Source organism: Balaenoptera acutorostrata, chromosome 3 (assembly GCF_949987535.1).
Source record: "Balaenoptera acutorostrata chromosome 3, mBalAcu1.1, whole genome shotgun sequence".
Classification (NCBI taxonomy): domain Eukaryota; kingdom Metazoa; phylum Chordata; class Mammalia; order Artiodactyla; family Balaenopteridae; genus Balaenoptera; species Balaenoptera acutorostrata.
Genome location: NC_080066.1, coordinates 84,477,874 through 84,501,039, shown reverse-complemented (window position 1 = coordinate 84,501,039; position 23,166 = coordinate 84,477,874). Strand labels below are relative to the sequence as shown.

Here is a 23,166-nt window from a genome sequence, read left to right as displayed (position 1 = left end):
CTAAGTGTCCATCGACAGATGAATGGATAAAGAAGATGTGGCACATATATACAATGCGATATTACTCAGCCATAAAAAGAAACGAAATTGAGTTATTTGTAGTGAGGTGGATGGAGTTAGAGTCTGTCATACAGAGTGAAGTAAGTCAGAAAGAGAAAAACAAATACAGTATGCTAACACATATATATGGAATCTAAGAAAAAAAAAAAAAGGTCATGAAGAACCTAGTGGTAAGACGGGAATAAAGACACAGACCTACTAGAGAATGGACTTGAGGATATGGGGAGGGGGAAGGGTAAGCTGTGACAAAGTGAGAGAGTGGCATGGACATATATACACTACCAAACGTAAAATAGATAGCTAGTGGGAAGCAACCGCATAGCACAGGGAGATCAGCTCGGTGCTTTGTGACCACCTAGAGGGATGGGACAGGGAGGGTGCGAGGGAGGGAGATGCAAGAGGGAGGAGATATGGGGACATATGTATATGTATAACTGATTCATTTTTTTATAAAGCAGAAACTAACACACCATTGTAAAGCAATTATACTCCAATAAAGATGTTAAAAAAAAAAGAAGATATGGTACATATAAACAATGGAATATTACTCAGCCATTAACAAGAATGAAATAATGCCATTTGCAGCAACATGGATGGACCTGGAGATTATAGTACTAAGTGAAGTAAGTCAGACAGGGAAAGACAAATATCGTATGATATCACTTATATAAGGAATCTTAAAAAAAATGATACAAATGAACCTATTTACAAAACAGAAGCAGACTCACAGACTTAGAGAACAAATTTATGGTTACCAGAGGGGAAGGGTGCAGGGAGGGGAGGGATAATTAGGAGTTTGGGATTGACATGTATACACTGCTATATATAAAATAGATACCCAAAAAGGACCTACTGTATAGCACAGGGAACTCTGCTCAATATTATGTAACAATGTAAATGGGAAAATAATTTGAAAAAGAGTCAATACATGTATATGTATATAACTGAATCACTTTGCTGTACACCTGAGACTAACAGAGCATTGTTAATCAACTATACTCCAATATAAAATAAAAGTTTTTTAAAAATCAGTTTAAGCAGAAAAGGAAATTTATTGAGCCCCAACTAGCTTTAGGCACAGCCGAATTGTGAGATTTCAGTCATGTCATCAAAACTGTTTCTCCACGCTCCATCCCACCCCCAATCTCTGACCTCTGTCCTGTGAGCTCTTCTCTTCAAGGCAGGCTCCCTCTGGGAAGGCAAAACATCCTCTCCAGATTCTATTCCCAGTAGCAAAAGAACTCAAAGAGTTGGAATACTCCTGGCAAAAACACAGGACCTGTATGAAGAAAACCGTAAGAGACCTAAATAAGTGGAACAGGAGTTATGTTCTTAGAAGGGAAGACACAATATTGTAAAGTTACTACTTATTTCCAGATTGATTTATAATCCAATCCCATTCTATTCAAAATCCTAAAGAAATGTCGTAATGGATTCTTTATAAACTGGTTTTTAGAATTCAACTTAAACAATTCACAGAAATGGCCAAGGATATTTTTAATTTTTTGAAGAAGAATGGTGGGGTAGGAGATTAGACTATAACACCAGATGTTTAAACATGTCATAAACATATAGTAATTGAGACAGAGTGCTATTAGTAGAGGAAAAGATAAGTCAACAAACTAGAGAAAACATTCAAATTAGCTGGGAAAAAATGGACCATCTATAAACAGTGCTGAAATATCCACCCCAACTCTTCTTTTATAAGAAGTGAGTCCTGGGCTTCCCTGGTGGTGCAGTGGTTGAGAGTCTGCCTGCCAATGCAGGGGACACGGGTTCGAGCCCTGGTCTGGGAAGATCCCACATGCCGTGGAGCAACTAAGCCCGTGTGCCACAACTACTGAGCCTGCGCGTCTGGAGCCTGTGCTCCGCAACAAGAGAGACCGCGATAGTGAGAGGCCCGCACACCGCGATGAAGAGTGGCCTCCACTTGCCACAACTAGAGAAAGCCCTCACACAGAAACGAAGACCCAACACAGCCAAAAATAAATAAATAAATAAGTGAAATTCTAAAAAAAAAGAAGTGAGTCCTACTTCATATTGTTAGCAAATGCAAGTTCATGTGCCCCACATACAGTGAAGACAAACAAACTGAAACATCAGAGTTTGGAGCAGAGAAAGGTTTACTGCAGGGCCACACAGTTTCAGTTGCTAGAGTCAGTACACTGACTGAAACCAACAAAGGCTGAATAACCAGTTCCTCCAAAACGTTGGAAATACCATCCTTTTGGACATTAATGCCTATAGTTTTTCTCCTCAGCATGCCGGTTTTCTTAGTTCTGTGACTGTAGACATGGGATTCAGTCCAGCAGTTTCAGCTAGTGTAGATGGAATGAGCTCCGTAACATCTGCAAAGGCATGAATGCAGTAGGATTTCATACCACTCAATGTTCGTGAATATCCAGTTAACCACAGGGCCCACTCTATCTCTGGAGCACTACCTCCTGCAATAAGAGCTCTCTGCTTTACTAAACAATGAATAACACATAGGGCATCATGAACTGAGGGCCCGGCTTCTTCCATCACCAATGTGTTAGAACCAGGAACAACAGCTGTAACTTTTTCCTGGGATAATATAGCCTGTAATCTTGAGCAGTGTGCCAGAGCCATGTAAATTGACCCCCTCAGCTCATTCAGCCAAACCCAGCATGTCAGCAGTTAAGTTGGTCAGTATGAGCAACTGGCTTGGTTCCAATATTTTCTCTTTCAATGTCCTTAACTACCACAATCTTCATTTTGATCAGGAAATTTAATACAAGATCACTAAGAGCATGTCTTAAGAATAGACTTCCGCATGAGAAAGAAAATACATCCGTTTTTAAAATTTGCTTCGTTAAATTTAGAATATAGTCTGTCTTTCCTCAGGGCTCCATCCATGTGGGCATATCAGAAAGAAACTGTTTGATTATCATGATCTGTTTTTAAGCCCAATCTTAATCTTTTCAACTCTGGATATGTCAGAATTGGCCACCTTTCGGGTGAGAACCAGCCCTTCCACCAACACAAAATCATCAATTCTCCCACCAAGTTTCCTTTTTCTAAAAAAAAAAAAAAAAAAAAATGACAGTTCATTTAAACTAAAAACAAGCAAAAAGACAAGAACAGTTTACCCACCCATTTCTCTCACCCCTCTACCCCCACCTCTGGAAACCACCAACCTGTTCTATGAGCTTGTTTTTTATTTTTTTTTAAGGTTCCACCTGTAAGAGAGATCACACAGTATTTGTCTTTCTGTCTGATTTATTTCACTTAGCATTATACCTTCGAGGGCATTAGCAGGTTTCTTTTTTTTTTTAAACAACAGAAATTTTTTTTAAATTAATTAATTAATTTATTTATTTATTTATTTTTGTCTGTGTTGGTCTTCGTTTCTGTGCGAGGGCTTTCTCCAGTTGCGGCGAGCGGGGGCCACTCTTCATCGCGGTGCGCGGGCCTCTTACAGTCGCAGCCTCTCCCGTTGCGGAGCACAAGCTCCAGACGCGCAGGCTCAGTAGTTGTGGCTCACGGGCTTAGTTGCTCCGTGGCATGTGGGATCTTCCCAGACCAGGGCTCGAACCCGTGTCCCCTGCATTGGCAGGCAGATTCTTAACCACTGCGCCACCAGGGAAGCCCTAGCAGGTTTCTTAACTATTCTGACATCTCTGAGATCTACACCAGTAGCTGTGGCTGGATCAATCACTTTCCTCCCTGCCTTTACACTCACGTAAGAGAGAGACTTGAATCCTGAGAGACAACTGCTGAGCTCAATGAAGTGGCTGCACTGTTTAACAGCACTTCTCTGTCACTCGGTTCCACAGGTCACGGCATGTCAAGATTTCAGTACCCTTTCCAAATCCTTCTAAAGTGATTTGGAAACGATGAATCCATTTCTGAAAAAACCTGCTACAGGAATCCAAGAGAGAGCCAGCAACGATGACCGCTGATGTGGTGCATTTCCTTCTTTCTCTTGAGCCTTAGCTCTACCGGCATTCTGGCTGTTGGATGTCATGCCTATGTTTGTTTCAGAATGGTAGCACCATTTGTAATGGTCACATCACCTCTTCCATCTTGAATCATTTTATCCACTCCTTTTGGTCCAAGTCTTGATCTAATAGCATCGGCAACAGCTTTGGCCATGAAGATGTTGCTGAAGCAGATCTGGGCTGGCTTCTTGTCCTCACGGGTGTTCTTCCCCTGGCTGCTAGCAAGCTTGGTTGGGTCTGTGTGGGCTCCGAAAGGACAGATGGACACAGATTCCAGCGGGCACTAGAATAACTGTGTTCACTGTTAACCACTGAAGGGGATCAGAACATGTTACCCCCAAATATGCCACTTTGGCATACTGATTATTTTAGCTGAAGGCAACTGAGAAATAGCATATATAGGAAGGGCTCTCTGACCCCTTTCTGCCTAAAAGCAGGGCATAAATTTCCTGTGAGAAAGGTGCCTTCTTGTACCAGGAAGGGGAGAACACTCTTATCACTGGCAATGGGAGTTAATACCAAGATGAATCTCCATGAATTTTACTAAAATAATCCTCACCTTCCATTAGCTGCCCCGATATATTTCCTAGTCACTGTCCCACAATATACCGCCCCTGGAAGCCCAAACCCCTTTTCTTTGTTTAGTCCTATCTCCACAATTTATCACCCTTTGTTAAACTGGTATATAAACCCCAAGTCTTACTGCTTCTTTGAGTTTTCACTTCTTTTCTATGAAGTCCCCTGTAAAAAACATTAACATCAAATAAGGTTTGTATGTTTCTCTCCTGTTAATCTATCTTTCATCTTTGAAATTCATAGGGCTCAGGTACAGGGTAAAGTTTTCTTTCTCCATCTACCTCAAGTGATGGGTTGAGTGCAGAATGGAAGGTGAAAGAGAAGGACTTGTTATGTGCCTGTGTACTGATTAAATGTTTAAAATAATTGTATGTGTTGTATTTAAAGAGACAATAAAAAGGAAATTGTCATCAATCAAGTTACTCCTAAGAATAAAGGCTTATTGAATCCCAAGCAAAACCAACTGTTTTTTTTAAAGATGCATAAATTAAAACTTTAAAGATTTAATAATTTATTGAAGTCAGAAAAATAAAATTTCAATATATTAACTCTAAAAACCTAGAAGTCCCAGAAATTACATTTTAAAGGATTTAGAAAGAATTCCTTATAAAAGGATTTACTATCACATTCTTTGTTAAACTAAACTGTGACTCAGAGGACTTGTAGTATCATTTTACACCCCTGACACAGTGCCTTGATAAATTAGTCAGCAGTAGCACATGAAATCATGGATAGATGAGAGATACATATCCACTCTTATACAAACGTAGCAAATAGCACTGTATTTCCTATTTAATGGAAAGCAGTTTCTTCTGTAATTCTTTGGAGCAATAAGCCTTTAGACCCCTGTGTCTCCCATTTAAAGAAGAGCCATTTGTGCCTTTGTCCTAATATCTCTGAGTACTTGTCAGGAGTTAAAATGCTGGCTGAATCACTGTAGGACTCCTTATATGAATGCAGGTAAAAATGTCTCAGGAGGTGGTTTACTCTGGTTTGTTCTTTCACATCTCAAATTTGCTTGGCTGGTCACAGTCAGGCAGGTAGAAATGAGTTAAGAATTTTAGAACTCAGGATAATTTTGACCAGAAGTAGATTAAGATCATTGCTGTACAGTATGAGAGAAAAACCCAGACCAGCTGTCTTTCCCAAGATGGCTGCAATGAGCATTGGAAGAAAAGACAAAATCCATCCTATAAGGGGAGGGAGAAGAGAACTAGATTGCTTCATAACACTCAAAACCTGTACTCAATAAAATACACAGGAGGTTCTAGATTAAACACTAAGACAACTCCTGAATTTAAAATGTAAAAAAAGGAAATCCTGAGCAATAGGTAACTTGTAATTAGGAATCTTTGAGTTAGTATTTGTAAGAAGTAGTATAACATAGGGGGCAGAAGGACATAGAGAACACAACTTTGTCACTTAGAGCAGGAACACTCATCTTTTCATTCACTTCTTTCAAAAGCCGAGAGGAAGGTAGAATACTATATCATGTTCTTTCCTGAGCAAAGAACTGATGCCATTTTGGGAAACTGACAAATCGCTAAATTGAAAGGTATCCCCTGAGACAATAAAGCAAGCAGTTCCAGTCAGAAAAACAGGGGCGTAGGGAGGGACTTGAAATCCAGCCTGTGGCATTTTAACTGCAGCTGAGAGAGGTGTGGCCATGTCTAGTTTACTCAATTGGAGAATTTCTGCTTCCTGATGTTAAAAGATTGTTCCTTACTCAATGGTGATTAGCCAAAAGACGAGAACAAAAACAATGCCCCCCCATCAATTTCCTCTTTAGTGCGGAGTGCCCTTGGGGGCCAAATGCCTTGTTAAGACAAATGGCTCAGGTGGGGTTCTGAGAGTTCACAGGCCGGAATAGTTTAAGACCCCGCCTCCCCATCCCTTCCCGTCCCAAAAGAATGGAATTAATGCTAACACCTCAAACTGTTCATGCAAGGTCAAGGTTCTGATTCAAATACTACCTCTCCTCCACAAATGGAACCCAATTCATCAATACAGGTCTACCAGAAAATTGCAAAACAGGAGGCTAAGTTTCCTGCAGTGTCTAGATTCTTAGACTTTTTTTTTTTAATTGTTGGTTTTAATAGTTTGGCTGTATTTCTTCTATAACCTGGGTCACCACAGTCGCTGATTCAACTCCAGTAAGGAGGAGAAGAAAGAAGCAGGGGTCTCGCTCAGAACCCAGGAGGCATTCTCCCCTCTTACGGAACGCTGGCCAGACTCTCGCTGATCTTGAGCTCAGTTTAGGAGCTGCAAGGGCCTCCCGCTCTAGCCTAGACCACAGAGATCAATGGCTTACAGCTGCGCGCCAGGGCGCCTGGCTATCTCCCAATTGAGGGCTGGGTGCAGTGAATCGGAAGTTAAGGAACCTCGAGTCTTCAGCACCACGGGGTGCCCGCGCGACCACCGCCCCCACCCCCACCCCCCAGACACCTCTGCCTCAGCTCTTCCTGAGCGATGGAGGGGTTGGACAAGGGGCTGCCTTTTCATTCTAACGCTTTAGGCTGGTGTGCTCTGACCTGCAGAGCCGTGGGGTCTATGGAGAAAGGTGCATCTAATAAGTGTTGGAGAAAGAACCCACCTGGCCCAGGCCACCCCGTTGCTGACTTCGCCACTTTGGGAATTTCTACCTAAGCAAAGCATCCAGACCTAACATGAGCGCACCCTAAAACCCCGAGGGCGATCAAGGACAAGGCCGAAGTGTGCAAACCCAAGTCGTGCGCTGCTGTTTCAGAATGCGTTAGCATGAGAGCCGTCTAACTAGGCCTGTTTTGGTGTCTGACTCCGCCAGTAGAGGAGAAAGCCGGACTTCACCAAGAATGTCCCAGGCCTGCTGAAACGAACGCCCCACGGGGCTGAAGCCGCAGGGTCCCTCCAGGTGCCGGCCGCGTGGGCGCGTCCCGGGCTGCCCACCCGCCCCGGGTCCCCGCACCCGCCGCGCTCACCTTGCCGTCCGAAGAGCTGAGCACACAGCAAGGCCACCAGGAACTGGCAGTGCCTGCTAACGTCTTCATTCTCCGTCTTCTTCCGCCTACGGGCCCCCGGCGGCGGCCTCTCCAGCAGCGTCCCCGCGAAGGTCACGAGCGCTGCCACGCGGCCCCAGCTGGGGCCACCACGGTTGTTGGCGAGTAGCTCCTGCGCCATCCAGGCCACCAGCTCGACGCGGTTCCCGCGGAAGCCGCGGCATTGGGACAAGTAGTGCAGGTTGGTCTCCTGTATCCGGGCGGCCACGGGCACAGCACGGCGGCCTCGGGCGTGGACGGCGCCCGCGCGGGGGTGCCGGGCTCGCGGGCGCAGTACTCCAGGTAGTCCATCAGCAGCCTGACTGTGCACTCCTTGTTCGCGTCTCCCATGGCTCCGCCTCTGCCGGGGCCCGACCCGGCCTGTTTTCTAGGCCCGCCCGCGCCCCGCCCCGCTCCGCTCCGCATTGGCTCGGCTCGGCCCGGTCCGCCCCGGGCAGTTGCTTTCCCAGGTCCGGAGAGGAGCCTTTGATGGGAATCCCATCTACACCTGTTCCGGCCCCAATAGGCGAGGCCCAGCTGTGTGCATGTGTTCACATAGCAATCAGGGGCAGAGTGAGACTCTTTTGGGGCTGTTGTTTAGCTCTCGGCTTGGGGGACTAAGAACCCAGTGGGGACAGTCTGGGAAGTTGGGCTAGACTTTTGCCTCCTTTTTAGGAGAGGTTGACAAAGGCTACACACAGCCCTCCACTGGCGGCTCCCTTGAAAGGATTATCAGCGTCTTCTCAGATTGGACTGAAGCATCCAGGTGTGTGTTGCAGGTACCTTTCTTTGGGTCTGGTATATGTGGCAGGAAACAGGATAATTCTCCTGCAGGTTGCTAGAGTGCCAATATTGGCTGCATTCACTCATTCATTCACTCATTTACTCGTAGTCTTTGGGGTGGTAGGTCTCCCCCTTAGCACTGGAGATATAATGGAGAACAAGGCATGTGGTCCCTGCTCTCAAGGACCCTGGAGTCTAGTGATGGGACAAAGAAACAGGCAATCACAGTACAGTTAAATTATCACTATAATAGAGGTTGAGGGAGTACCCAGCTTTTGGCTGCTTCTTATAGCTACCATCCCTATATTGCTTAGAATTCTCCACTTTTTACTGGCCAATCCCTCATTACTCCAATCCCCTATTATAGGTAATACTTCTTATACTAATCTTTCTCTGTTCATGTTACTCTATGGCTTCTTTCTCCTGATTGGACCCAGACTGACATAGAATTGTACCAGCAGTGAAATTTGTGAGGGTTCATTGGTCTGGAGCATTTTGAAATATCCCCGTCAGGGTGGAAGATGAATTGCTGCAGCTTGTATCACCGACAAAAAGAAAGAGGCACAACCCTTGGTAGGTCACTTTGGAGGCAACATAACGCATTTGAGTATGCAACCTCAACGCATCTACAGACGGGTGGATTGGGAAGCAGAACAAGAGAAGGCTCTGCAGCTGTTTAGGCTATAGTACAAGCTACTCTATCACTTGGGTTTTATGATCCAGCAGGTCCAATGATACTTGAAGTGTCACATAGAGAAGCTGTATGGAGCCTCTGGCAAGCACCGATGCAGTTATGGTGCAGACCTCTAGGATTGTGAAGCAAATCTACGTCCTCTTCTGCAGATGACTATCCTTTTGAGAAGCAGGTTCTGGCTTGCTACTAGGTCTTCGTAGAGGCTGAATGAGGTGACCATGCAGCTTGAGCTCTCCTCATAATACGGACGTTGTCTGACCTGCCTTGTTTTAAGGTTGGGCGTGCACAGTAGCAATCTTTCATCAAGTGGAAATGGTATATGAGAGACTGAACTCAGGCGGGTCCATGAGGTACAAGTAAATTGTGTGAGTTGGTGGCTCAGACCCCTGCAACACAGCTCCTGTTGTTTGCCTATTCTCTTGTTCCGTGCCTGTGGCCTTCAGGGGATTGCTTATGACCAGCTGACTGAGGGAGAAAACTCAAGCCTGGATTACAGATGGGTCTGTATGATATGCTGGTACTACACGAAAGTGGACAGCTGGAGCATTATAGCCCCACTCAGGGGGGACTGTGAAGACAGTGGTGAAGGAAAATCCTCCCAGTGGGCAGAAATTCTAGCAGGATATATGACTGTACACTATGTCTGGGGTGAGAGATGGCCAGAGTACAGATCTACATTGATTCATGGGCAGTTGCTGATGGTCTGGCTGGATGGTCAGGGCCTTGAAGATTGGTGACAAGGAAATCTTGGACAGAGATATGTGGCTGGACCCCTCTGAAGAGGCAGACTGAAGATACTCATCTCCCATGTCAACGCCTCCAAAGGGCAGCCACTGCAGAGAAGACTCTTAATAATCAGGTAGACAAACTCCTGTGCTCTGTGGAGGTCGGAGAGCTTCTTTACACAGCTGCCACAGTGCTTGCTCCATGGGACCGTGAAGGAAGAGGCCATGCAGCAGGGGGCGAGGATGTGGCAACAACAGAATTCCCCTTACAAAGGCTGAGCTGCCTAATGCTACTGCTGAGTGCCTGATCTGCCAGTGCCAGTGATTCCTCTACGGTGAGCCAAATGAATTTTGCCCCAAGGGAATATCAATCTCTGTACTTCAAGCTGGTTGAGACATCTTACGAATTCCCTTATTATTAAGTTAAGTAAACATTTTGATATATGTTCATGTTTTATTTTCAAGGGAGTCATGATTTTATCTTTTTGAACATTATATTTTAGCAGCAAGCACACAGTTTTTTCTTAGATTTTGGAGTAGCTTGGGGGTTAGTAGTAGATCCTCTGGCCCTGCCATTGGTTAACTCTAATAACTATCAGTGGAATTAAACAACAAATGAATAAATTAACCTCCACACAGAATTTCCTATGCAGTCTGCAGTCAGATTTGGTTACAATCCCCCCTCTGCCACTTAGAAGCTGGGTGACCATGAGCAAGTTATTCAGCCCTCCCAACTTCAATTTCCCCACCTATGAAATGGAGGCAATAAACTGCATTATAGGCTGCTACAAGGATTACATGAGTTGGTATGTGCAAAGGCCTTAGCATAGTGCCTGGCACATAGTAAAAGCTCTTTACAGAGGAGCTGGTATTATTAGTATGAGTTGACCAGGGTTACCAGGCTCGCCTGTCGCACTTTTAACCAAAAAATCAAGATGTGATATTTTTGGTGAGCCTGACTTATATGGTTTCTGGTTTTGTTTTTAAAATACTGAAAATACCTAGAGATTTTCAGGGAGTCACAGCCCCCATTGGTCTCTTGCCTTTCCTACTGCCTCTCTGTGCCCGCAGGGCCCCTCCTATGCCGCATGTGGTTGCCCCAGAGCCTCCGCTTTAGCCCCCGTCTCTCAATTACTTTCCTCCTCCTCTTCCAAACCCCTACAAGGGCCTGAATGGCCCCAGGGAGGTCTCACACGGAGGGTCTGGAAAAGGGCTCATTAGCGCAGATAAGCTGCTTTCAAAGTTGATCTGACCCTGGGAGTCCTTCCAGGGGATCCTCCAAGGTCAAAACTATTTTCATAATAATACTGACTCTTTTTTCTGTATGTGTGGCTTTTAAAACACTCACTTTCTCAGGAGTTTTCCAGAGGCTACTGATGTGTGGTGAAGGCATCATCACTGGAATACGTGCTTCTGTATTCTTGTGTTTTATGATTTTTCTCAGTTTGAATTTCTAACATGATAAATATTGATAGATATAATCCATATAAACAAAAAGCTCCTTGGGGTCCTCAATAATTTTTAAGAGTGTAGAGGGATCCTAAGATGGAAAACTTTGAGAACCATTGGCCCAGATGAATCTCTAATTGATGATAATTAACAATTTGATACATGAGTAGGGATCGCTTATGTGGGGTCGGGGGAGAGGAGAGAAAAGAATGAACAAGAGGAAGGGGAATAGGGAGGAGGGGGAGAGGGAGGAAGAGGAAGGGGATAAGGAAAGAGGTGAGACAAGGAGAGAGGAGGGAGGAGATGGGGCAAGGGAGAGGGGAGGAGGAGGGAGAAGGGAAAGGAGTTGGAAAGGAGAGGAAGGGAACGGAAAGGGAGGAGGGGAAGGTACTTTACATACCTTGGAACTGTCCCATTTCCTAGATGAGGGAACTAAGGCTGAGACAAATTTAGACATTGTATATCCTGTAAAAGTGGTAGAGCTGGGTCTGAAACTAGGTGCACATCCTTTGTCCCCATGCTGTCCCCCGTCTTATAGATGAGTCCTAGTGTCAGCAGGACCACCTTCTAGCCAGATGGCCAAGCAACTATGAGAGGCAAGGATGCTAAGGCCCTTACAACCTGTACTGCCTTTAAGCCACTTATAATCCCGGGAAGGGTATAGAGGAGGTCCAGGGTGGGAAGAGGGAAGTGGATATGGGGTGCCTGCTCTGGCCCTGGGCTCATTCCAGAACAGGACCAGCAGCAGGGCGCTACTTCTGGGAGGCCGGCCGCCCATTCCCTCCAAAGCAGCTGCCTTGGTTTCAGTTCACAGGTATTTCCCACAAACACCTGTCATCACATACCTCCTTGTTTGACCCCCCTGTCTGCCTAACCTTTCTCTTCTCTGGCTGGAAAGGGGGCGTCCAAGGCTATGCACACCTCGGGGCACATCTGTTTGGCCCCTTCACCACAATGGTTTGGTAGCTTTGCCTCCAAGTCCTCTAAAAAAAAGAAAGCCTGATTAAAAAACTCCACTCAGCATTATTTTCAATATGCAAAATATAATTTATTACCTGGGGTTTCTCCTTCAGTCTCCATGTGGTGTAGGATATTTCCAACCAAGTATTTCATCAATAAATACTAAACAACAGGCACTGTGAGATTAAATACTTACAGGGGAGGTGGCTAACTGCCCATGGGGGTGAGCGTTTGAGGGAATACTTTCTTAGGGCCCTGAAGGTCACTTCTTTAAACATTATTTTTTATTTATTTTTTTAAACATCTTTATTGGAGTATAATTGCTTTACAATGGTGTGTTAGTTTCTGCTTTATAACAAAGTGAATCAGCTATACATATACATATATGCCCATATCTCCTCCCTCTTGCGTCTCCCTCCCCCCCTCCCTATCCCACCCCTCTAGGTGGTCACAAAGCACCGAGCTGATCTCCCTGTGCTATGCGGCTGCTTCCCACTAGCTATCTATTTTACGTTTGGTAGTGTATATATGTCCATGCCACTCTGTCACTTTGTCCCAGCTTACCCTTCCTCCTCCCCGAGTCCTCAAGTCCATTCTCTGTGTCTGCATCTTTATTCCTGTCCTGCCCCTAGGTTCTTCAGAACCATTTTTTTTTTTAAGATGTCATATATATGTGTTAGCATATGGTATTTGTTTTTCTCTTTCTGACTTACTTCACCCTGTATTGACAGTCTCTAGTTCCATCCACCTCACTACAAATAACTCAATTTCGTTTCTTTTTATGGCTGAAATGTGGTCACTTTTGTGGTCACATTGTGGTCACTTTTTTGATTGGAAAGTTAGGGGCTACTTTGCATATATACTGAAGATGCTCCCCACCTCTCGAAACATATAACCTTGAATTTGCTTCCCCAGAGTCTGGGTGACTTTTCCTTTGCCCTGCCTTCCTTCACTTCTGGGAGGCCCAGGTCAGAGTGCAGAGACACGAAAAGGTCTGTGGAAGAGAGGGAAGGGGATGCCATAACTAGGAGCCCAGGAACAAGCTCAGGAACATTCTGGGAGCAGAGCTTGAGAATTTCACAGGACACATTCTGGGGCCAGCCCTTCAGCAGTTGGCAGGAGCTTGGTAGACCCTGTGCCCATTTCCCTGAGCCCCTGCCCAGACTGGAATCTACTAGAGGGAGAAGGTGGCTGAAAAGTTATCCCTCTGGACCATGCTCCCTCCCCCCTTCCCTCTGGGCTCTCAAGGTGGGTAGAGCGGGGTGGAGGTTGGGGGGATGCGGGAGGAGGGGGAGTGAGGGGGTAGGGGGGTGAGCAGGAGCCTTTCATATTTTCTCTCTCTACTCCAGGGCCTGTTGTGTAGTAAAACCCTTGGTAAATGTTTTCTTGGCAAATGATTGCATATAATCATTATGTTTATTTTAAAAGAGTTGATGGGAAAGCTGGCTTGGGTGATTTTTGACTGACTGGGCCCATCTTGATACCTGAACAAGTTATTTTGCAGGTGGGCCTGGCATGCCCCCTGAGGTTTACAGGGGCTCTGGGTCCAGGCCTGTCGGATGGCTCCAGCCCTGGAAGGGCAACTTCAAGCAGCAGAGCCTGCGGCTGGGCCTGCAAAGTCAGAACTACCATTAGGAAAAGGGCCAGGCTGGAGCAGGGCCAAGAGAGGGGACCGAGGATCCAGGGGACTCAGCACACACAGCCCTCGGGCACCACGAGAACCTGGCCTGCCAGACCCCAGACCACCCACAGGGCAAGCCTCACCCAGGAACCAGTTTTGGTCTGAGATGACCTTTTATTTCCCTAAGTGATGCATTCCATCTTTATGAATGAGGAGTTTTCTAAAACAAAGAATAAGCCTCTACACCTTAAAACAAAACAGAACAGAAAATAAGGGATCCTCTAACTAAAGCACTTGGTATCTTCCAGAAGGAACTGCTGAATTTCAAATAAAGACAAGATATATTGTATGTTATTTTTCCTCAATATAAGTGAAACAAAGACATTATCATTCGAGACCTATCAATTAATTTGTATATGTTATTACACTTGCAATGCAATAAAGATGAGTATAACTGATATGGACAAGATTCATTTTAGCCTGAGTAGATGCTACTAATCTTAATACGTCTAACACTACAAACAGGTTTCTAAATGAGTTTACTGTCTTGTGTTCCCACACAGAAAGGTTTTGGTTGCTCTGAGAAGCATTTGTGTCACAAACAGCACTCAGCTTTTCCCTCTAATGAAAGAAAACGTCCTGTCCACATGATGCAGTGATATATCCCACCATCACAAGATTCACACATCAAACCTTCTATTTTATGATATCTCTGCTTCATTTATAACTGTTTACACTTATGAAAATGTTTTATCCGAAAAAATACAATAGGACGCAAGGCTGAAAAGGATACTTTCACCATATAAACACACTTTAAAAAAATTGATTCTGTCTAATTACATTTGGAATTAGCATTTTCTTCTATCAAAGACCAATTAACACTGTCCTTCTCACACAGTCCATTGAAGTCAGCACTTCCAGGGGAAGGTTCCAAAAGTCACAGTGTACACTGAGAAAAATCAGCTTTTAAAGTGCTCCGAAAAATAAATTTGATTCAAGGAAACAATATGGAATATATTATATGCTGAACTGTACAGGGGATAGAATGAGTGGAGACGATAGTTTAGAATAACCTTAAAAACAGATACATTTTAAAAACAGTTTGAAATGAAAAACACTGTACTTGAAGGTGTTCTCATAGTGCTGAAGGCTCATACTGGGATCTTTCCAGGGTGGTGGTTTTAACAGTAATATTGGAGATGCTTGCTGAACTTTCAGTCATGGAGCTGCTCCCTTAAGCTAAGTTGCAATAAACTCTCAGATCCTCTAGAAGCAAGATCTATTTACATGTGACGATTTCAAATTCTATTCTCAGGTACCTATGTGTGCATTATGATTAAGCCCAGACCTGCAAAGACACAAACAGATAATTTTTAGTCTGTTTTCAGTTAATGACTTGTAAAACCTGAGTTTAAAGAGATAAAATCAAAGTCTACTATACACAAACATACACACTATATCCAAAATAGAGCATTCACATGTCTTAGAAAGATAACACTTTACTCCTAGCAACTCAAAGGTTCTTCTTTGGCCCTGGCTCCCCCTCTCCCTTAGTTAATCATCTGAACAGCATCTGTGGCCTTCTTGCTAGGGAAGGTAACTCTTAGATTGAAAACCAGAACCCTCTGTACCCATTCAGCTCACTGGGTACATTGACATGGGTTTATTAATTTAGCAAACTCTTACCCAGGATGATGAAGTCACAGATAACTTTACTGTTTGTTTCAGGAACTTTGCAAAAATCCTTTTATCTATTTACCCTAAGACTAGAATACTCAATTACCCTCTTTAGAAAAGACACACACTTCTCACAACAGTACACAGCATCAAATGACCGCCTACTTTTCAAGACGGTCTTCGAAATTCTCTCCCTCCCCCGACCCTGTGTCCAACAATCTTAAACTATGCCACAAATTTGTCCAATCCTAATTAAGTCCCTCCATCAAAAGACTTGCCTTCAACCAGACTCCCCAAACCTCATAAATACCTGCCTTTGCTCTCCCCTTCTGAAATGCTAATAAGACTGTCAAGTTTGTGATCTTCCACAGTGAGGTAAGCTTTGCTTGATGAACAGGTTATTTTGGTGGCATTTCTAGGGAGCCAACATCTGACAAAGTCATGGAGCTCTTTGAGAATCTAATAAAAGCCACGAGGACACTTTTCCTGGAAAAATGCACACGCGCATGCACACACACACACAATTTAGCATATAATTGCAGGGGCTTCATAGGTCTCCTGAAGCCCCTGTGTGGGCTTCACAGGGGTCTGTGACCAAAGAATAAGAACCCAGCACTACTGGGAGGTGAGACTGGCAATCTGACTTGTCAAAGGCCGGAATCAGACTTTTAGGGTATCTATGCTTGAATAGCTGCATTGATGGGGAACTCACTACCTCCCCAGGCAAATCATTTCTCTGTGGCTATAGAATTGAAAGTAGAGCTCTATTTTGGCTGCCCAGGCCCATCCTAGCTTACTCTGACCTCTCTGCTTTCAGGAAGGCCAATCACTCCTGCTCTCACACACAGAGGAAAGTAGAAAAACTTCTCTCTTACTCTGAGGGTATGATCCCATGATCCTGAGCAAAAGGCAGTCCCATCAGGGGAAACTCGTAGAGTACTAACACGGTTTTCATGTCCAAACAAGATGGAGACTCGGGATCCCTTGAGGACATCCCAGACGTTGATGGTATAATCGTTGTATCCAGCAAACAGCAGGCGACCTTAAAGCAGGAGGATATGATGGTTATTAAACCAGTTCCTTCCTTCTTGTTTTTCTTTTCATGACTCTCACTCATGCACTCGCTCATTCATTCATTCATTCATTCATTCAATAAACAGTGATTTAGTGCCCATTATGTGCCAGGCACTGTGCTTTGCCCTGGGGATTCAAAGAGGAGAAAGCAGAGTTGCTGGCCCCTGTGGTGGTGGTGGGCAGGCTGACTCATAAATCATTGCAGCACCCTGTGGTAAGGGCTGTCATGGAAGTGCTCAGCTATGTGTGAAGTGTTATGTGATCATAGAGGAAGGGGGATCAAGAAGGGCACTACAGGGGACTTCCCTGGTGGTGCAGTGGTTAAGAATCCGCCTGCCAATGCAGGGGACACGGGTTCGAGCCCTGGTCCGGGAAGATCCCACATGCCGCAGAGCAACTAAGCCCATGCGCCACAACTACTGAGCCTGCGCTCTAGAGCCCGCAAGCCACAACTACTGAGCCCGTGTGCCACAACTACTGAAGCCTGCGCACCTAGAGCCCGTGCTCCACAACAAGAGAAGCCACTGCAATGAGAAGCCCGCGCACCGCAATGAAGAGTAGCCCCTGCTCGACGCAACTAGAGAAAGCCCGCGCACAGCAACGAAGACCCAACGCAACCAAAAATAAATAAATAAATAAAAATTAAATTAAATTAAAATTTAAAAAAAATAAAGGGCACTACAGGGAAAGCAACATTTGAGCTGGCCTTTGAGGGCTGAATAGGAGTTTGCAATGCAGAGAAGGAAGGGAAAAGCCGTTCCAGTAGCAGCATGCATGCACAAAGGCACAGCTACACAACCGGGGGGGTGTCTGGGAAAACTGAATGGTCCAGTGACCCAGCATACGAGTGCTGCCTTAACTTTCACAGGCAGCCTTCCCAGCTGTGAGGGCAGAGGTGCCATGAGCTTCAGGGCATTAAGAAAGGGACTCTTGCTTCACTCCCCCCAACCTCTGAAAAAAAAGGTCCCTTTTCAGGTGTGAAGGGAAAATGGAAGGCTGGAGAGGAAATGCCTAAAGGCACTGCAGATGGAGTTTTGATACATCATTGTTTTGAAGAAGAGCATTAGGTGGGCCCAGCCTTCATTTCCCGTGGAGTGAACTGGGCTGGGGAAGCTGCTTCAGGCAGGGCAAAGCGGGCTGTCAAAAATGCAGTGGGGGAAACCTGGTGCAAAAGTAGACTCTTTAGCACATGGGCCCATAGGAAGTTTAGCTAGGAGGGGAAGCTTGGCAGAGCTGGGTTTCATTAAAGTCCTGTTTTACAGTCCTGGGAAAGTTTCTGAAATAAAATCTTACCACTGAGGGAGAAGTCCACGCTGGAAGCTCCAAAGATGATACTCTCTTTGGAATAGATGGCAACCTCCCTGTCTGCCCGGAGGTCGTAGAGGCGACACTGGGGTGACAAAGAAGACAAAGAGGCACTTGCTTCTGGATCCTGTTTGGTGCATCGATGGCCACAGAGCTACAGGCAGGTGCCAGTGGCTTGTGTAGTTTGAGGGATAAGGGAAAAACCTCTTTCGTTTTCTCTCCTAGTATTTTCTCCCTCAATCCCGATTCCTATTAATCTCCATGGATTACTGGAGATTCAGAGAAATAGCAAATACAGATTTCTTTAGGTACAAAAACAAAAATGAAAGCCCTCTTTTTTTTCTGACAAAGAATATGTGTTCACTGCAGAAAATTCAGGAAAACTCAGAAATGCATAAAGAAGGAAATAAAAGTCACCCCCAATCCTAGAGGTATTTACTAACATCTGGACTATTTCCTTCAGTCTTAATCTATTCTATGTGTGGATTTAAATGGGGTGGATGTTTCATTATTGCTTCTATTAGCATTATGTTATGAGCATTTTCTCATATCATTAACTAATCTTAAAAAAAAACAGGAGTAAAATGGTTGTTATATTCCTCATGTGGATATATCAGAATCTAATTAGCCATACCCTGCTAAGTGTTTGATTATGTCTGATTTTTCTCTTTTACAAATAAAATTATGGGGAAGCCATGATCCTTCTTCTATAAAAATCTTTATATGCATCTCTGATATTTTCCTTAGAATAGCAAAAAAATAGAATCCTTAGAATAGAATTGTTCCCAAGAAATAGCATGGCTGGATCAAAGGGCAGGGAAGTTTTGAAAGCTCTTGAATTTTCCCAAATGTATGCCCTTAAATTTTGTTAAATATTTTTTGAAATACAGAAGTTTTAAATTTTCATCATTATCAAACCCTCAATCTATTCCCCTGTAATTTCTTCCATGATAGCAAATTAGAGTGCAATTCATTATTTAATAAGATATTTGCTATTTTGAGGGCACAGGAAGATATTTTTTTTCTCCTGAAATATAGGTCAACATAATTTGACAATTAGTATCAAAAGCCTTAAAACTAGGCTGATTTTTAAATCAACAAGTTCATGTCTGAGAATTAATTCTAAGGAAATGATAAGAGAGGTACCAAAAATATTTGCTTATAGCAGTGTTTTTAACAGGAAAAAAAACCTTGGAAAAAACCTAATGACCCAAAACTTGAAGATTGGTTAAGTAAATGATGGCATATCCATAACATGGAAAACTATTCAATCATTAAGAAAATATAATGTGGGAGAAAAATACGTATTGGCATGGGAAAATGTTCACAATCTATTGCTAAGTGAAAAAAGCAAATTATAAAGCATTTTGTTTAAAAACTAAAAAGACAGAAAGGAATTCAACGAACTGTGATTTTCCTTGGGTATAATGATTAACATAATTTAGTGTTTTCCCCCAAGTTTTCTTTATTGAAGTCACATCAGTTCTGTAATCAGGAAAAAAGTTATTTTTGAAAACTAGAACTAGGTCAGCATATCTCTCCTTTGGATAGGAAAAGCTCTCAATAACTTAGAAACATACCGTAGCATCATCTGATCCCGAAGCAAAGGCATCTCCGCTCGGGTAGTATCTGCAGAGAGAAAGTGTGGGGAGAAAGCACTTAGAGTGGTGATTCCCAATCCTGGGTGCCCATCAGAACCATTTGCGAAGGCTGTCCCATGCTGGTCCCTCAGACTTCTAGGGATACACGGACCACTCATTACAGAGGCCAGACAGGGAGGCTCATCTGGAAGGTCCCATTGACCTACCTAATTTTTTTCTCTGTAAACAGGGGACAGTGACACTGGCCTTGCAGAGTATTGGCGAGGAGTAAATGAGATAATATGTATATCTGTACCAAACACCGAACACAGGCAGGTCCCCTGTATCCTTGCTTTCCCTTGATCATATACCCCATGCCCAAGACTTGGCCAGAGCTAAGGGATAAGACAGTGGTTATAAACACAGACACTGCAATCAGATATACAGAGCCACGGGCAGCTGTCTGCACTGACCACTCACTACATGGGATACTTCTGGCAAGTGCCTTCACCTGACCCAGCCTCAGTTTCTTCATCTGAAAAGTGAGGAAGATAATGCACATATCCTGCTGTAAAGACTGAATAAGACAGTATATATAGTATACAAAGAATGTGGCATAGTGCCAAATAAAAAGTATGCAATAAATAATGATTATTACTGTTATAGTCATCCTCTCCTCTAATCAGGTCTTCAGGGACTTCCCTGGTGGTCCAGTGGGTAAGACTCCACGCTCCCAGTGTAGGGGGCCCGGGTTCGATCCCTGGTCGGGGAACTAGATCCCGCGTGCATGCCGCACGCCGCAACATAAAGATCCCGCGTGCTGCAACTAAGACCTGGCACAGCCAAAATAAATAAATATCTAAAAAGAAAAATAATCAGGCCTTCTGGAGAGAGGGCAGCCTAAGTAGAGACCTGGTGGATATTAGAAGAAGAGGGTTCTGGGTAGAGGGAACAGCATGGGTGAGAGAATGTGCATGTTTAAGCTGTTATTTCATGAATATATAGGGATTTAATTTATTTTTGTGGCTTTATATTCTATCCTGTATCTTAAAAACCTCATTTACTATCTGTAGTAATTTCTCAATTGATTTCCTTGAATCTTCTGGGTAATTACTGCACATTTGCAAAAGGTGATAGTTTTTTCCCCTGTTTTCCTTTCCTACATTTGAGGTCAAAGAGCTAGAAAATTCTCATTAATATTTCTACCACTAAGGTAATTAAGTATTCTTATTGTGTTCTGGCTTTTTTAGAATTATTATTTTTATTTATTTATTTATTTATTTTTGGCTGTGTTGGGTCTTCATTGCTGCACACGGGCTTTTCTCTGGTTGCGGTGCGCAGGCTTCTCATTGCGGTGGCTTCTCTTGTTGCGGAGTACGGGCTCTAGGCGTGCAGGCTTCAGTAGTTGTGGCACACGGGCTCAGTAGTTGTGGCTCACGGGCTCTAGAGCGCAGGCTCAGTAGCTGTGGCGCATGGGCTTAGTTGCTCCGCAGCCTGTGGGATCTTCGAGGACCAGGGCTCAAACCCGTGTCCCCTGAATTGGCAGGCGGATTCTTAACCACTGCACCACCAGGGAAGCCCTGTGTTCTGGCTTTTAAGGGGAATAAGTCTAGCGCTTTCCTCTAAGTATAAATATTCTTGAGTGATTATACTTTAAATGCTGTCCTCACAGTGCCAACTTCTAAATTTATATGTCAAGTCCTGACCTCTCTCTTGGAATCCGGTTCACAGCTCCTGCTACCTACTTGACATTCCCACTTGGTCGTATAACAGCATCTCAGACTTAGCTAGCCCAAGACAGAGCTCCAGAATCCATGTGCAACCACTGCCTTCTCCCTGCACTGCCTCCAACCCTCCCTGTCTTAGCAAATGGATCAGTGCTTACTGCCCCTTATAAAAGATTCGGGTTCCCTGAGCTCAGGGTTCTTCTCCTATAATGCAGCCCTTTGCATGGGCAGGTGTCATTTGGCCCTTTTCATGTGACCCTGTAGAATTGGGGCTTAGGTAACCAGCACAAAAATGCTGATACCCCAGCTACTGCCATCACTATGAGTAACCAACTATCCTTCATCTCTAACCCAGGAGTCTCATGCCTTCTAGCAGCATCCATGAATCTGTGGCAGCCTTACTTCATAGCTTGCAGCTAGGGTAAAATCTCAAATCCTTCCCAATTCTAGACATTTCTATCCTCCCTGTGTGTCTTCTTTAGTTTCAGCCACCATCATTTCATTCTAAAACTCACACAACAACCTTCTAACTGGCCGTCATAGTTCCATTCTTGTTCCCCTACAATCTGTTCTCCATACAGCATCCAGAGTGATGTTTTTGGGGTTTTTTTTGAATTTTTTATTTATTTTTGAATGCGCTGAGTCTTCGTTGCTGTGCGTGGGCTTTCTCTAGTTGCGGTGAGCGGGGGCTACTCTTCATTGCGGTGCTCGGGCTTCTCATTGCAGTGGCTTCTCTTGTTGCAGAGCACGGGCTCTAGGTGCACGGGCTCAGTAGTTGTGGCTCACGGGCTCTAGAGCACAGGCTCAGTAGTTGTGGCGCATGGGCTTAGTTGCTCCGCGGCATGTGGGATCTTCCCAGACCGGGGCTCGAACCCGTGTCCCCTGCATTGGCAGGCAGATTCTTAACCACTGTGCCACCAGGGAAGTCCCCAGAGTGATTTTTTAAAGGCAAAACATGGATCATGTTAGCCACCTCCCCAACTCAGGACTCGCTAGTGGTCACCTGGCCTTTTGTTAGGTCCCTGAACATCTCACCTCCCTGATCTTCCCCCCAGCTCTTTGCAAGCCTGCCTCCTTCATTATCCTGGTCTCAGTTTAAACATCAATTTCTCAGAGAGGCCTGACCATTCAAAGAAATAACCCATCTTATCACAGTTCCCTGTTTTACTTTTTCTTAGCACTTAGCAGTACTTAAATAGCACATTTATCTGTGCTTTGTCTTCTGTAGGACAGTAGAGATGTTGTCTTGTTCAAAACAGTATTCCCAGTTTCTGGAATAATGTCTAGCAGATAAGGACTTAATAAACATTTATTGAATGAATGAATGAGAAACACTGACTTGACCTAGACAGGATAATATCCATTGCCCCTAGTGCAATTATATTAAAATTCTCCAGGAAATCTGGAGTGCTGTTCAGTCCCACCACAAATCAGCCATTATTGCTGGAAAAGCCTCTCTCAGCCAAGTAAATTGAGCCTAGAGGCTAAGCACTAGCCCAGGCCGGGGAACACTGGAGGACAGAGGAGCAACGTGAATATTCTACTCACTGACCGGACACTGTTGATGTCAGATTCGTGTGTTTCAAAGGCCTGCACGCACTGTCCAGAGCGCATGTCCCACACCATGGCTTTCTTGTCACATCCCTACAAACAGAAAGTTACCCACAGTTATGTACAATGCAAGGAATGTCTACAGACAGGCATGAGTTCTGGTTATGTCCCAGAGACCTTTTAGTTCCCATTAGTAAATGGCTGACAATATGCTTTTCTGGCACTAGCTTTACCTAAGGCCACTCTCCTCACCTGATAAGCCCTCACACGGCCAGAGCAAGGTCTTGGGGTCAGGGTGACAGGCAAGGGAAGGCACCCAGCCCCCTTTTAAGCATGTTTTCTTCTCTCCCACCTTTCTGAGGGGCTGCAAACTCTCCAGAGCCTCCTTCTCCCCTTCCTCCTGGGCAT

General features: G+C 44.5%; 2 protein-coding genes and 1 pseudogene across 5 annotated transcripts in view; all 3 read right to left on the bottom strand.

Annotated features, from left to right (window-relative positions):
- Positions 1-1,212: 1,212 nt before the first annotated feature.
- Positions 1,213-7,963, bottom strand: BCL2L10 (BCL2 like 10). The gene is given in 3 exon segments (XM_057542682.1): positions 1,213-1,339; positions 7,556-7,846; positions 7,849-7,963. Coding segments are annotated over 3 exon segments (465 nt in total). The 3' UTR covers positions 1,213-1,280.
- On the bottom strand, positions 1,696-4,588 carry LOC103003669 (T-complex protein 1 subunit delta-like; annotated as a pseudogene).
- A 4,706-nt stretch (positions 7,964-12,669) lies between the features above and the next one.
- The window catches only part of GNB5 (G protein subunit beta 5), a 43,816-nt gene continuing 33,319 nt past the window's right edge, over positions 12,670-23,166 (bottom strand). For 3 of the 4 annotated variants that reach the window (XM_057544246.1, XM_057544247.1, XM_007194887.2), the window contains 5 exons: positions 22,760-22,851; positions 19,481-19,529; positions 17,889-17,985; positions 16,397-16,563; positions 12,670-15,192 (listed from right to left, as the gene is read on the bottom strand). In XM_057544246.1, coding sequence (XP_057400229.1) covers positions 15,181-15,192; positions 16,397-16,563; positions 17,889-17,985; positions 19,481-19,529; positions 22,760-22,851 — 417 coding nt within the window. In that variant the 3' untranslated portion in view covers positions 12,670-15,180. Of the gene's footprint in view, positions 15,193-16,396; positions 16,564-17,888; positions 17,986-18,078; positions 18,170-19,480; positions 19,530-22,759; positions 22,852-23,166 lie in introns of those variants that run through there. The other variant, XM_057544248.1, reaches the window with a different exon arrangement.